Raw genomic sequence first — 15,414 nt, forward strand, 5'->3', positions numbered from 1 at the left:
GCATCTCTTTATGTCCATGCACAACAAAGTCCTTTCTTCAAGGCCCAATGTTCCCCCTCCACCTCTACACTGGCTGAGGCTGTCGCTGTAGCTGAGGGCATGCTGGGGGCTTGCTGGCCCCGCTAGCTCATGAGTGGCACTAATGGCAGAGCCAGCCGATGGACACTCACTCTGCAGTGAACTCGTTGGTGCCCACGGGGATGCAGTACACAAACTGCATGGCACTCCAGAGCCGGTGAAACTCCACGCACTCGTCCACGTGCATGACCCCGTTCGTCGGGGGCGGCCCGCGCCAGATTGGGTCCTGCAGGTAGCTCCTAATTCGCGTCAGGATCACCTCAAACATGGACAGCCCGCAGCATAACCGCTCCTTGGTCAGCAAGTCACCCTCCCGGGCGATGGCTATTTGCTGAGGAGGAGGACAACCAAAGAAACAGAAGTGACAATGTAATACAGATGGACCCTCTTGCTGGACTTAACGCTTCCCGGTCTCCCTGGCTCTTTCAAAGTTAACACACATCCCAAGCCTAGTCCAACCTTACCTCTGATGGCTGCTCCTGGCACTCCCCACCAGAGAATACTCATTCCTCAAATGGAAGAAGACTTAATGTTGTGCTTGTTTGTATTTCAGCAACCTAACTGTCTTTTGAAATAACTATGTACGTCAGAAAACAAAAGTTCAAGGCAAAGCTCTGATCAGAAATACTGATCCTTAATTCTGCTAGCATGCTGTTCTATTAGTGCTACTCAGTGTTGCTGGGTTTAATTTCATGATTTCTGCAGATTATGAAAATAAAACAGGAGAGAACAGGGACATTTTGCTTCCCAGGACATTGCCATCATTTCTTTAAAATACAGGTAGTTTATGGCTTTCTTGATTTCTTTCGTAGTTAGGGTTAAAAAGCTCTGAGGAAGATGAGAAGCCATTGGAACCTTAATACTGGAAAACCTGTGTTTTATAAGAAAGTCAAATAATGTTTTTTTTCAGATGTGGAAGCTTTATATGCGTGGAGAAGTTCTGTGATATCCCCACTCAGATTTACACATACAAATCTGGAATGGCTCCACCGGATGGAGTTCATTTAGCTTTTACACTAGAAGAAAATTAAAAGAGAATTGACTTCATTTCAGCTTCATTGCTCCCCCGGAGAAAAAAAAAAATGGGCATTTTAAATAAGCAAGCAGGGCCTCCCCCTGGCACAGGAGCACTGACCCCACTGAGCTCACTGAGTGGGGCTGGGGTGCAAGTGTGCAGTTTGCTCGCTGCCCTGATATCCTCTTAGCTGCCCCATTTCTTGCCATTTCCAGCAGCGTTACTGACTTCTCTTTGCAGCGCTGCCAAAAATAACACGGGAAATGGGAGCCGAGTGCTGTCAGAGTCATGCCCGTGGCTGTGGGAGGCTGCAGCTCTGCCGTGCCCACCTTGATAGATGAGTGGCTGCCATGGCGCCCTGGCCCCACAGGCAGAGCCTTTTACCCCTCTCACCACACTGGCAGAGGCATGCAGAGCAAGCGTGACATTTACCAACCCCCTGCCTATCCCAGAGGACTTCCTGGAGCTTTAAGTTGTTTTTAAGCATTTGCTCCATTTCCAGCTGTCCCTGTAATGCCTATAAAAACATCATCGTGATCAGAATCATGATGGGGGCTTAAAGCATCTGGCACAACAGGCAGGCATGTGTCCTGGCCAGACATTAAGAACATAAATTATGCTCGGTTTACTTGGATCGTCTTCATTCCACTCTAAAAAAACATGAATGTGCCTGCACATCCCCTTTCCTGACTATTAGTTTATGCTGGCAGTGACCTAAAGCATTTTCAGTTTGGTGGCTATTGAAATTAGAAGCGTTACAATTCCTGCTTGTGCCACAATTTCAAGGACGTTCTGGGAACCTCAGATCAATTAATGTTCAACTAATAGCAAATATCAAGGGAAAGTTGCATTGCTGCGTGGAGTGCAGATTGGGTCTGGGATCCCCAGATCTGTTAAACACAGGAATTATATCACTGGTTTCATGGCACGCACTTGCATACGTTTGCTTAGCAAGTAAAGATTTATTTTATCCAGCTTGCTTTTATAACTAAAGGCTGTACACTTTTTCTCTCCAAACCTGCTCCAAGCTCTTATGAGTACAGATTACCATCTGCACACACTAGTCTACGATGGCAAAATGGGGACACAGTAGAAGTAAAGCCATTTCAAATACAAATTAGGTGTTAGCATTACTGTTTGCTAAGATACAGTGATAGAACAAGTACTTTTGAGAACAAACTAGTCCAATGATCTTAGTATGCTGTTTCTTAAGAAATCTTAATCTAGAAAGGGATGTATCTGGCTTTCAAAGGATGTAGTGCCACTCAGTTATGCACATTCACAGACAGAAATTGGTTCTAAAATTCACCACCATAAGACCAGTCTTTGATACAGGACTACTACCGTTGGGTATCTAACGGGGTGAAGGCAGCTGGAGAGCTATTAGTCCTGTGGGCAGATCTGCCTCACAGTCTGGGATACCACTGATTTCTAAGATCAGGAGAGGAAGGGTGTCTCGAGGTAAATTGTCAAAGGATACCACTGGGCTGGGTCAATTATTCCTTCTATCTTCAAAAGGAAAGGCTCCCATTACTTCCAGTGAGAGACTGACCGAGCACTTCTGAAAATCTGCTATGATCAGCACTGAAAGGGAGAGGATTCCTTTAATGAACCACTCCAACCCCTCTGGTTCGTTATGAATCACCTATCAAACAGCTGCTTCTGCATTCCCAATGCAAAACAATTATTTACAACAATCACTGTGAGTTTTCCTGCCATTGCACAAATCCAGTTGTGCCATACCTCTTTTACAGCTTGTTAACTGGCAAGCTTGCAAGAACTGTACCCAAAGCCTGCAAAGACTGATAGATCCCCACTAACTACAGCAGCCTCTGGCTCAGCCCCTTCACAGCATGTAATTATAAGAAACGCATAGGGCCACCTATGGGAGAGGCATCTAGCAGGCAACTTCTGCTCAGATTCTGGATGGTTGCTAAAAGGCACTTATGCGTTCTGCAGGAAAAAATCCCATATGGCCTGTGTCCAAAACTGCATTTCCAAAATGCATGTCCAAAACTGCATAAGGAGCAAGCTTAGAAGTTATGGAGGCACCTACAGAAAGTGACTCTTGTGTTCAGTTACATCTGAGCTCAAAAAAGGTTTGGTACTCAACTGTACCTGTGTGATGAATATGGGAATAGTTTACGGAAAAACTAATTTTTAGCAGGACATGAAATACCTTTGTTTTCATCACCATCATAACTATGGCAGGGATAAGCAACGAGTGGACTCTTAATAGCAGATTTCAATGATGATTTTGCATGGAAAGAAGGAGAGAGAGAAAGACCAACACAAAGACACAAAAACACAGAGGTGAATTCTTTTTCTCGAGTGTCTCCTTTAAAAGGAAGTCAATGGGAAGTGAGAGAAGTGTCTACAAAGTAGGACAAAGCCCTCAGGTATCCAGCCAATTTCTTTGTTTCATATGATTTTCAATGAAGCAAAGTTCAAAATGTCCTTGATCCACCAGAAAAACAAGAAAAAAAAAAATCAACAACTTTCTGCCTGCCATAGATCTGTCATCTCATACAACTGAGTGTTTGTTCAATTTCCTTGGCAGTACATTACAGAAAAAGGGTGTTGATTCATTTAATACTTCGAATGATTTTTATCCCATCAGTAGTGGGATAAGTAGGCAGTGGAAGTTTTGCTATTGATATCAATGGAGCTCAAATTTTGCCCATTATATTGATCAATCTATGGAGATATTTTTAACAGTACTCAATTTCTGCACAAGAGATCTTTTCCAAGCTGAGACCCATCTCAAGAAGACACTTAAATGGAGCCATAATTTTAAGCATGTGCTGAAGCTCTAAGCATGTGCTAGGAGGAAACCATTCTCAGATGTATTCCTTGACAGGGATGAGCTTAAAAATGGACCACACTGCAGCCCTAAAATGGGATCCCCAAAGGTGATGGCAATTGATTTAAGTCAGGGAGAGCCCTACAAAGTTTCCCCTCAAACCACCCCAGCAATTCTCCATCTTCCTAAAATGGAGAAGAAGAGTTTTTCAGAGTTATTCTTATTCAGAGCTGGCTTCTAGCATGCTTGCCTTACAGCTCCCTGCCAACTCTCCAGACTGGAGGCAGCAACACACCATCTCTGGACCCACTCACAAATTTCCCTTCAAGGTGTCTGCTAGGGCAAGGATTCCGATTTTCTTGTCCGATTGATGTTTTGGGGGGGAAAAAAACAAAAAAAGAAAAGGATCACTTTCCCAAGGCCAAACAGGCCGTTTTGGGACTGCTATAAATTTTCAACAGCCATCCCTTTCAATGAAATCCTTACCTGCGGAGTGCCCAGCCTCTCTATTAAGGGAACCAGGTGAAGTGGGGCATACTTGGCTTCGAGACGCTTCATGCGCACCTCCAAGCGTTCTCCTTCTGTCAAGCGAGCAGCAAACAGTGAAATGAGAGGAGGAAGTGGAGACCCGCAATTTCCGCCGAGTTTGCTCAGAGCTGCCCCCCAGCAACCATCCAACGAGACTTTGGATCAGTGAGCCAAACCGACAGCAAATGAGGGAACCAGTGATGCAGAGAAGGGAGGGATGTGCGATTGCAGTCTCAGCAGCAGCTTAATCACACATGTTCAAAAGCATGTCCCTATTACTGATCACTCCTGGTGAGATGGACATTTCATGCTGTCATTCTCCAAAGAGGCTGTGAAATGGCTTTAAAACCTTAAGGGAACCCCCAAACTGACTAAGGTTTCAGTCTGTAACTAGGCTACAGAAAATGCACCCTTGGCATTTGTTCCACCTGACTTCTGGCTGTATCCACTTATCTATTTGGAGGGGGAAGCAGGGCCAGAACTAACCCTCAGCAGAAATGGGAGAGAAACAGCTTCTGGGCAGAGACCTATGAGTCTGTCCACTGCTTCCCTCTCAGCTTCTTACCTTTGATGTAGACCCTGGGCAAAATATTTTGGAAGGGAGCAGCATGCAGCAAATCACAAACTTCTTCCTGGGACTGAGGCAGGAAGAAAGAAAGATAAAGTAAGTTACAAAATATCTATAGGGGTTGAGTGTATGGCTCAGGGGCCTGGGCAACACTACAACAATTCATATCTACGGCACCTATTCAAATCCAACCCAGCTCAGTAGTAATGCCAATGGTTTGAATCGAAATGAACTAAAACTGGAAGAAAAATCAACTTAAGCCAGGAAGTTTCCTTAACTCAAATAGGTTACTTCCTGCCTGTACAAGGCCAGAGCTTTATACTTATTTTTTGTCCCACTTACTAGCACTGCAAGTAAGAGGGGATAAAGAACACGGAGGTTTCAGTTTCATCATACCCTGATGACTTCCTGCTGTTTAGTTTTACAGAGAGTGCCCAAGTGGAAGTTACCCTTTGGCTTAGTTATTTTAGGATGTGTACATGTACATAATAGGTTGGTCTGAAATTATCTGATTGTTCATATGGTGTTCTCAGCCAGGGCTACCAGACCAGAATCCCAGTGGTGTAGGCACCAGGGAGAATAATACAGAAGTCCAGAGAGGAATAACATCATGAGATGCCACCTGAGAGAATGCATGCCGATGCACTTGAGAAAAAATAATCCCAAACACAGATGCACAAGGAGGAGAAACCTAGAAATAGGCAGGTGGAGACTGAGGAGTGATGGCTGACAATACATTGTATACGAGTCTGCAATGGGAAACAGCAGCAAGGAAACCAAAGCTGTTCAACACAGAGGCATTGCGTCACAACAAGGCATTAGTTTGCTCCTACAAAAGTCTAGTTCTAGGACATGCTTTCAGTTCTGAGCTTACTGTAGAGATCTGGACACACTCGAAAGCAGGTCATGACAGCACAGCAAAAGATATCTGGGGGCCAGATGGAATGACTTGGCTGGGTCTGTTTGAGATGCACGGGTGGATACCCCACCTTCCAGCCAAGAGGGAGAGGACAGTGTAGGATGGAGCTGCAGGAGGCTGTACTGGCGCATGGATGCTGGGATGGGAGTGAGTTTGTGGGAGTGCAGTTTGTGACACAGTGCTGGAGGGACAGGAACAGTCCGGGGTCCCTCCATGGGCAGAGAGATGCTGATGCTAACAGAGTGTGCCTGTCACCTCGGTTATTTTGTTTGCAAACCACTGTTCATTCCTGGATGAATGTCTTTCACTGCTGTTTCCCTCTGATCAAGAGCGTAGTTTCCCCATTTGCAGCCTGCATTCACCTGATACCTGTCCCAAAATTAGTCATGTTACTAACAGATCTCCTCCCCAAGGCCCATTACCTGAGAGTAAGTAATTCTGCTTAGAAATTTAGTCCCAAGCAATCCCTCATTCCTCAAATTTAAACAATAAAAAGAGGGTAGAATTGGAGCAGGCTGCGCATCTTCACTAGAGCCGTCTCTACCAGCAAATGCCACCAGCCTTAGATCATTCTGACAGCTATGAAGATAACAGCACTGTAAAAGCAATTGCTCCTGCTCATAAGAGCTCCATTAGAGGGACAGTCTTGTTACTTGATGGCTCTACGCATCTGACATCTCCCAGCGCACAAGAACCAGTGCCTGCTGCGAAAATGACTTTATCTTCTGAATCTATTTCTGTGTGGAAAAACAGGGGATCAGAGAGGGAGAGACTCTGGCTGGCACGGAAAGTGGGCAGGCATGGACTTTGATGGGCAGCCTTCCTTAAAGAGACCCCCAAATTCTCAGAGTTGTCTTCTCTTTATTTTCTGCTATTCTAAAATGCCAGTATACTGCTGATGTACAGCTCCTGGGACTGGAGGAACATTTTTGCATTGAAATGAAGGATTTCTTAAAGAAACCACCATGTGTCCCTTTAGTGTCCATTTAAAGATGGGTTGGAAAAGGCAAATGAGGTACATCCAGCATCAAATCCAACACTGAGAACAGCAGAAAGCAGTGACGAAGCCACAAAAGGAACAGAAACTGCCAGGATATAGCTGGCTACTCTTGTCATTCTATAAAATAAAGTCAAGCTGCTAGGTGATATACATCTCTCTAGTTTTCTTAGTCTTATGCAACTTCTGCTCACTGAATGTGTTTGATACACCGTATCAGGAACTAGAAGTCTCTATATCTGGGGTTAAAATGCAAAGGCAAGGGCAGAAATAGCCATTTTGAGGACATGTAGAGATTTTCAGTTTTCCCTGTGCTCTATGGTTAGATAAAACTTGGAATCTTTGAACTTTCTTCTAGTTTTGCTCTGAACAAAACTTTCTGGCTTTGCTTGGAAATCCCACTTTATGCTAGGGAAGTCTTTCTGAAATATTTCTGGAAAAACGGAAACAACCCTGCCAAAACCATTATGACATGAAATATGCATTTTTAATGTAAAATTGTGTTGTTGACCCTCCTCAGTTGGCTCTAGGCCAAACTGTGAGATAATTAATTATGAAGTAAATTTGTGTGTGAAAAACTAAAAGCTAAGAAGATGCGTGGCACTCAGTCATAGCCTTTGCCCCATACCAGAAGGGGCATCACATGAACTGAGAGGCTGAGAGACTTGTGCACATGTAAAACACTTGTTCAGGGGGCAATACTGACTTGTCACTCCAGCTAAGCTTTCAGTGAAGATAAGTGATAGGAAGTATATCATCAGCTCTTCTGAGATCTCCTTTCTGTTGGATTTCTTTATCCTTATCACCACTAGAATCAAATGGGTTTTCTTCATTGCACTGGCACCCCAAAAGAGCAGAGGGCTTCTCACTGTACAAATATGTATACAAAAAAGTATTGATCCCTGCCCCAGAGAGCTTACAATCTAGAAATAAGCTCCAGTTGTTTTTATTTCTGAGAAGGATGAAGAAGGGGTAGCTTTGGGTCCAAGCATTAAATCTAGATCTTCCAGTATTCAGATTCTCCTTCAGCAACCCCAGATGTCAGTGACCAGGTGCCAGTGCACACCATCCCCATGGACATGCCCCCAGACCCCACACAGTCCCAGAGAGAGCCTGAGCACATGAGAACCTGGAAAGTAACATTTCCCAAACTCTTCTGCTGGAGAACCCACTTCCACTTATACTCTTGAGCTGGCAATTTCAAGTACGGTCTGATGGTGCAGGGGGTTTTGCCTTACCAAAGCCTGCTCGATAAGGAGGCAGAAGAGAATGGCATTGCCCACTTCTCTGAGGCTCTGGAACACATCGGTCTTCAGCTCTGCGTACTCAATGATGTCCTTCAGCTGATGGTGGAAAAACTCCAGGATGCCTTAAAAGATAAGGAAGGACAATCAGAAAAGCAAGAGCAGAATCACCCCCCGATAACTCGGATAAAAAGACAATCAGTGCCTGTTATTTCCTTAATCACAAATTGCAAGCTGTAACTGTTAAACAGATGAAGACTGGCATTGGGAAGAACAAGCACACAGTGTCTTATCCTGCTTTCAGTAACCCTGGGGAAATAGGGAGTAATTCATACAAAGTCCTTGGATTTTCCCATCAGAGGAAAAAAGTGATTCAAGACTGTAATGGATGCCTTGGTGCTGGCTCACGTATACCAGCCAGAGTTTCCCCATCCAGCTCAACGGCAGGCTGCAGTCTTGCTGCAAAACTTTGCATCATCTAAGCAGAGCTTTTGAAAAATATCAGTGAACCCACAGTAACAAAAGCTTACAAAATCCTGAAAATAAAACAGAGGCTACCAGAAGACATTTCCTTATGAGCCATCTGTGTGTTCAAAGGGAAATTTCCAACAAGAGATTTCCTGGAAAAGTTTCCTACGTATGTTCCAGTGTCAACAGCAAAGCAGCTGAAAGTCTGTCTCAGCAAGCCTGGCTGCATGTTGCACTGGCACGTCGGGTGCCAAACCTTGTTTAATTACTGGTGTATGCCTGGCTAGATGCTGTACCAACATGTGGGAGAGCTGTTGCTCAAGCATGTATCCGTAGCACCCACCTGGAGAGCCATATTCATGTCTTGGCAAGCGGCATATCTTGGGCATTACTTCGATCAGAGTCTTCACATACTGCAGGATGGTGCCTTGTAGCTGTTGGAGACAAGGGGAGGTTAAACTGGAATAACGGCTCCTTCTGGCGTTGGTTTTGAAAGAGGCTGGTTGTGGACAGGTCCATATCTGACAGCACAGGATGAAACTTCAGCTGGAGTTCAAGAAGAACTTGCTTAATTTGGATTTCATTCAAATACAAAAAACAGCTGAAGTGTCTGCAGTTAAGAGTGCTTTTAGAGCTTCCTCCCAAAAAATAAATCACAGCTGCATGGATTTTTTACTTCAAAATACAGCTTGCTGTGTTTGCATTGTTTGCAGCTGAAATCCAAACAAGGTTCATTCTTAGACCCAGCTGGACTTGTGCTCCTAACCCAAAAAGCATTTCATCAGAGCTGCTAAAGGATTCATTTCTCAGCACAGGAAATGCTCCTTCCACCTGAGGAATGATCACTAGATACTCCAGAGTTTAAAAAAGAATTTACATGCATGTAGAACAAGTTTCTACAGATCTGATGTTTTGAACTAATATGGACAAAAGCAAAGTATATTTCTGAGTTAAAAGAACTTGCTGTCATTTGGAGTGATACACCTGCCTCCTGTAGATACATTATATGGGATAATGCACTAAAGACCATTTAGCCAAACATCAAATCTTTGTGCTGAATGCTGTCTGATCTCACACACCAGCTACAGCATTTTCAACTAAGAGAGAAATGCTTCAGTAACTATGGTGCTTTACAGTAGGGAAACTGGATATACGCTTGAGATTTTCAGTTTTACATTGCTTTCTTAGACAAGTTCAGAATGACATCATTGCAGTCAAACTAGAATTTAAATATTTATAATGAATGAAAATCCTTCCAGTAAAGCAAAGGTTTTAGTAGAAAAGCATGATGTGAAAAATTATACATTTTTGCACACTCCCTCCTCCCTTCTTAATGCTTGGTATTGTCAGTGCCCTTAGGGAGCACATGGGATCATTTCCCTGTGGATGTCACATTTATCTTCTGAAAAAGGAGAGAACTAGAACGCAGATAGGGCTATTGGCAGCCTGGCTTCAGAATACCTGATGGAAATGGACAGTATGGCAGGAATTTTCTTATAAAAACTCAAAAAGTTGTTTTCATCAGTTTTGCTGCCTGCTCTCTACCTTCCTGCAGCTCTCCAGGGTATCACAAGGCAGTGAGACAGCGCTCTTGCGCTACTGCTGAGCACTAGCACGTGTCTTGAAGGTCTCCCAGACTGCAGCACAGGCAGTGCCGAGGGACTGCAAGTGCCATGTCCCACCCCGTCACTTCTCAGTGGCTTTTAGCAAAGCAGCATGCCAGCTCCACCACCCCCAGATGTAGGTGGCTGATCACAGTTAACACTTCAAGATGGTGGAAATGCTCCATCATCCCACAGGAATCAGTGGGATTCCTCAGCAACAGTGAAAATCAGCCCGTTAATACAAGTGTTTCAGTGTGGATCAAGGGACATGAAGGTGCTGAGATGTGAACACCCTGAACCCAAAGCCCAGGCTGTCAACCTGCGCCTCTCAAGGCATCGAGGTTTCTCCATCACCAGGGTTAGGCTCAGAATTACCAGGCTTTTGACGATCTTTAACAGCTCTTCCATGACCACTGCAATGCCTTGATAGCCAAGAAGCCTGCAGATCGTCTTGAAATGAGGTGGCCCCACAAAATTGCGGTAGGAGCTATAGATGTGACTGTAGGCAATGTTGAGAGGCTGAGAAATTAGAAGCACAGTGACAGTTAGACAGGAGCGTTTACCAGACCTGTAAGTAATTCTCTTATCACAGTATTATGTTCCATCACTTCAAATAATTTTTAAGGAAGAGAAGAAATAATAATACCCATGACAATTCCCATTTCTTCTACTTCTTGTGGCAAAGAGGAGATTGCTTTTCTTCCTACGTAGTCAGATACAGTCTAATCTCAACACACTATCACATCATAAGGTTTATTATCCTGCTATGTAGCAACACCACTTTCATTTCCAAGGTAATTTACTCTCCCATACATTCCCAATCAAGGATTTCAGTTCACTGTCCCTTTGCCTCTTCAAACGCAAATTCTTCTCTACTAAAATGAAATGCTTTAAACAGCTAACCAGACAGATATCTTTTCTATAGGCACATGCTTTAAATGAGGCTTATTAAGAAAAGTAGGAACTGCAGCATCTGAGCTTAAGGGCAGTTGGAAGAGACACAGAAAAGATCCTTTTTGCATTCTGCAAAGCTCTACATCAGCCTCTGTACTTAACAGACATCCCCATGGGACTGTGAAAAGGGCAAGAATCTAACCCTGGTCTAGGGAGAATAGTACCCAGGGCTCTGGCCCCCCAAAATTTTTAGAAGCAGAAAACAGAAAGTAATTTCCAGGAATGTACTCTACCAGTGTCATCTTGGAAATGTGGAAATTGCTGCAATGTTTTATCACTGGAACATTTATAAGATCCATTTGGTGTAAGAGAAACAGAAGTAGGGGGAATTAATTCACTTGTGTGATCTGCAGAAAAATACTGAAAATCAGATTTAGCTGAGACACCGCCTGCTTGGCTTGGACTCTGCAATAGAATTGTTGGCATCATGATTCAGCCCAGGAGAGAAAGGCTGCTGTCTCCCCCCACGACAACTATAACTGCAGTCTGAGTAATCAGCAAAAAAGCACATTCTTGAAAAGATTCTGGCATGCAGTGCCCCTTCCAGCAAAACACAGTCAAATCCCTCGCTCATGCTTACCGAAAGATCTTTCTTAAAGGACAAGAAAACAAATTAAACTGTATCCCAAATGCACCGTGCAAGGCTGACTTTGCTTCTTGTGTGAATGCTGTGTACTAGAGGCACGCTGCACCCTCATGCAGTGGGGAGCTTGTTTGCCTGCATATATCACAGACCTCACTCTATAGGGATTCCCTTCCCTGCCAGGAGTGGAGCCAAGGGAGCAAGAGGGACCCATACACTGAGGAGCTCAGGGTGAAAGGGAGCAAGTGCTGAAGCAGTCGAACAGGACAAAATGTTGTCTATCCTCCAACACTGCTGCTCCCAGCCACTGCAACACAGCCAGCTGAAGGCTTCAGTTGTCCTCCGATTCTGACTCACTTCCTCGAGATTTACTTTAACGCTTCTTTTGAGTTACTATTACAAAGTCAAGTCATTTGCTAAGAATCGGAAAAATATTTTCTTTTGCTCTCAGATACAGAATTTCAGTGGACTGATGTACTGATCATGCTTTCCTAAACATGCCAGTTGCTTTAATCAATTAATTAATTGTCGCTCATTCTGTTACAGCCCCACTGCTCTAGTCGAGCAGCTTATTGCCTACTATAATTCCTAGGTGCTCTAGCAGAAAGAAGACACAGCTAGAAAGTCCCCTACTTTCTGTGAAATATTTCACCTCCTGGCCCTGGTAGGTGAAAAAAAACCCTTTAATACTATTATGTACAGAAAGGCTACTTTGGAGGCTCTTTAGTGCATTCATTCACAATGAGCATGAACTTCCTCTCCCATCAAAACTAAACAAAAGGGCCCTGATTAAGTATGGACCAGAGCTTAAAAATTATTCAGGCAGACAGAAGTCTACTTTCAAACTCCTGTTAGAAGAATGGCATTTGAGCATCCTGCTTAGGCTTCTATTTGTATCCTTAGATAATCAAGTCTTTAAAAATCTATTTTGTAGAGACTGATCCAAAGCCACTAGATATGCACACTGATATATGTGAAAAACAGCAATAGTTTATATTTTGAAGTGTGTCTGTTTAAACATCAGGTAGCACCCAGCCTGGAATATTTGCCAAAGGCCAACACGATCACCCCAGGGGGAAGCCAGTAACCTGCCAGGGCCCCAGCCCAGCCACGTGTTTTGTGGCCATGGCTTTTGCAATGCGTTGTTACAGCCCTGGGCATCCCCCAAAAGTGCCATGCTGCAGGGGTGACCTAGGTGGCCCCAAGATGGCTCCTTGCATCTTCTTTTCATGCCTCCCTGGAGGGTCCTTTACCCTGTTATTTCCCCATGGTTAGCACACTGGTGGCTCGTCCAGACTAGGGGGAGAACTAAATATCCCCATTTCAGTGGGCTTATGAATCCACCCTCATTTCTGGAAGCCTCTGCTGCTCCACGGCTAGGAGACAGGTCTTGTGTCTGCACACATGCTATGGTGCCCTGAGATAGGCTACCACCAGTACCCAGTTGTGGAGGAACTGGTCAGGTTTTCCCCATAATGGGGCTGACATTTCGCTGTACAGGCAGTGAGCGGCCGGTGCTGCCGCACAGCCGCCCACCTCGCAGCATTCCCTCGCCTCTCAGTGGGATAATGGGACTGAAGAGCAGCTTTCAAGCGGGCTTTTCCCTCAAGTGGGGGTCTCGGCAATAAGCCTGATTGGGAGAAGACACATTTTAGGACGTGCATTGGCTGCAGACGGGTAGGATGATTCATCCTCGCCTGTCTGTGAGATGAGGTAGGTTCATCGAGCTCTCCACAGAGCCACACAGCGCATTAGCAGCAGGCTTGTGTCTAATAATAATACTCTGCCAGCAATTAAAAATATAACTCCATTTAAGGGTGAGATACACAGCTTGGGGTAAAGACTGTAGGATGTAAAAAATGACACCAGTGAGTATTTTAAGACAAAACAGCTGAAGGTACAAGCTGGCTGCACAGCTCGCTCCCCCGCGCTGGGCGGCTGCTTCCATCCCCTCAGAGAGCCAGAGCAAAGCCCCCAGTCTCACCGTCTCTTGGGAGCAGCAGCTGCCAAAGACACTGTGGAGGTTTGCCCCACCTTTGGTTTGGGGCCAAACGTGCAGGTTTTGGGGCTGGGAGGCTGGGAGTGCAGACAAGCTGGGATTTGCAGCACGGGGCGGAGTTCCCGGTGTCTCGCAGAGCCCAGGTGTCCCACCCTGTGCCCAGGTCTCTGGGGAAGGCCCCCACATTGCTTTGGGAGCTCAGGAAGTTACTAGGGAAGCTCCAGAGCACATTCAGCTGCAAATGAAGCAAACCAAAACCCAGTTGTCATTTCCATGTCTTGGAGCTTGTTGGCCATCACCCAGACCTGTCTGAGCTCACCTGAGGGAAGGCAGGGAGAGTTTTATCTGATAAAATACATCAGAGAGAGAGATAATAGACACATAATACTGCCTGTGCCAGAACCCCTTAAAGAGCTAACAAAAGAGGAATACACTTATGAGACAAAAAAGGACTTGCACCCAGCCCAAGGCTAGTCCAGGCTCCTAGCCAAACTAACTTCAGTGTGACAGCTGAGATGGTGCCTTAGAAAGTGAAAAACAGTTCTGACCAGAATTGTCAGAGGGTCTCTAAGTCAAACAGCCTGAATATGGCCTGGTTCCTTCCCCTGCCACAAACAACCTTCACGCTCCCTACAAAGCTCTCCCTATAAGACTCATGCAAAAAAATTTACATATTCCCTAGCTGGGATGGACAGGACATGTACAGTGCAGCAGGCATGTTTATATACTGTATTGAGACTGTGTCTGTGTATATTCTGTGTCTCAACATAATGCCTCACTATACCAGCTACTGATTTTACAGGACTGTATTCACTGCTATTATTTACAACAAGCTGATGGCCCCGTCAAGCCAGGTAGCACAGCCCACGCGGTCGGTTGGAAGGGATCAGCAGCCCCCGCTGCCAACACCTCCTGCAGCAACCACAGCTCCTTAACGCCTTTGTGTTGTTGCTGCAGACACGACAGCAGAAAATAGAGCGGCTCCATCCCATTCACACGCCATAACTATTTTTACAAGCGCCAGCAGCATGCACTGTCCTTCAGGTTACATCTGCCTGTACGCTCATTAAAAAAGAGGGGGGCAAATTCAACCAGGGAAAGGGAAACAGGGATTTCCAGTGAGTCTGGCGTGAGCCTGGGTCCGGCAGTGCCAAGAAAAACAGAAGCACTCATGAGAATACAGAAATGAAGCCTAATCTAAAGCATTTACAGAGCTAAGAGTGGTTAATGAGCAGTAAGTAGTGGATTGCTGGTAATTTTGCAGCTTCTTTGTCGAAGACCTGGCAACCTGCTGTCTTTTATAAGTGACTGAAAGACAGAAAATGGCTCAGTTTCTGCTGGCCACTGGAGTGTGCCCCAGGTTTCAATCCTACGGTGAGGAGCGAGGGGGTCCCAGGCAGGGTCACAGCAGAGTCCACCTGCAGATATGGGGAACACCAGTGCTGGATCAGTCCTGGCATTGGCATGATTTTGGCATCTTCTTACCCTGGGAAATGAGAATTTCAAGCTCATCACCAGTGTGAACTGGTGCAAGCTTGATTTTGGGAGCAGGCAATACCACCACTACTGAAAGCTTTGCTGCGGTTTCTTTGGAGCTAGCGGTATGGATCATGGCATGCAGAACAGTCAGCAGGACCCTTTGCTGGCCTAATCC

The 15,414-nt window shown here is 45.1% G+C and overlaps 1 protein-coding gene across 4 annotated transcripts in view; it reads right to left on the reverse strand.

Annotated features, from left to right (window-relative positions):
• CYFIP2 (cytoplasmic FMR1 interacting protein 2) overlaps positions 1 to 15,414 on the reverse strand; it is a 56,204-nt gene that overhangs the window by 5,224 nt on the left and 35,566 nt on the right. For all 4 annotated transcript variants that reach the window (XM_074883323.1, XM_074883320.1, XM_074883321.1 and 1 more), the window contains exons 24-29: positions 10,600 to 10,743; positions 8,964 to 9,054; positions 8,147 to 8,277; positions 4,990 to 5,062; positions 4,383 to 4,477; positions 171 to 409 (exon numbers count right to left, since the gene is read on the reverse strand). In XM_074883323.1, coding sequence (XP_074739424.1) covers positions 171 to 409; positions 4,383 to 4,477; positions 4,990 to 5,062; positions 8,147 to 8,277; positions 8,964 to 9,054; positions 10,600 to 10,743 — 773 coding nt within the window. The remainder of the gene's footprint in view (positions 1 to 170; positions 410 to 4,382; positions 4,478 to 4,989; positions 5,063 to 8,146; positions 8,278 to 8,963; positions 9,055 to 10,599; positions 10,744 to 15,414) is intronic.

The sequence above is a fragment of the Strix uralensis genome, chromosome 14 (assembly GCF_047716275.1).
Source record: "Strix uralensis isolate ZFMK-TIS-50842 chromosome 14, bStrUra1, whole genome shotgun sequence".
Lineage (NCBI taxonomy): Eukaryota > Metazoa > Chordata > Aves > Strigiformes > Strigidae > Strix > Strix uralensis.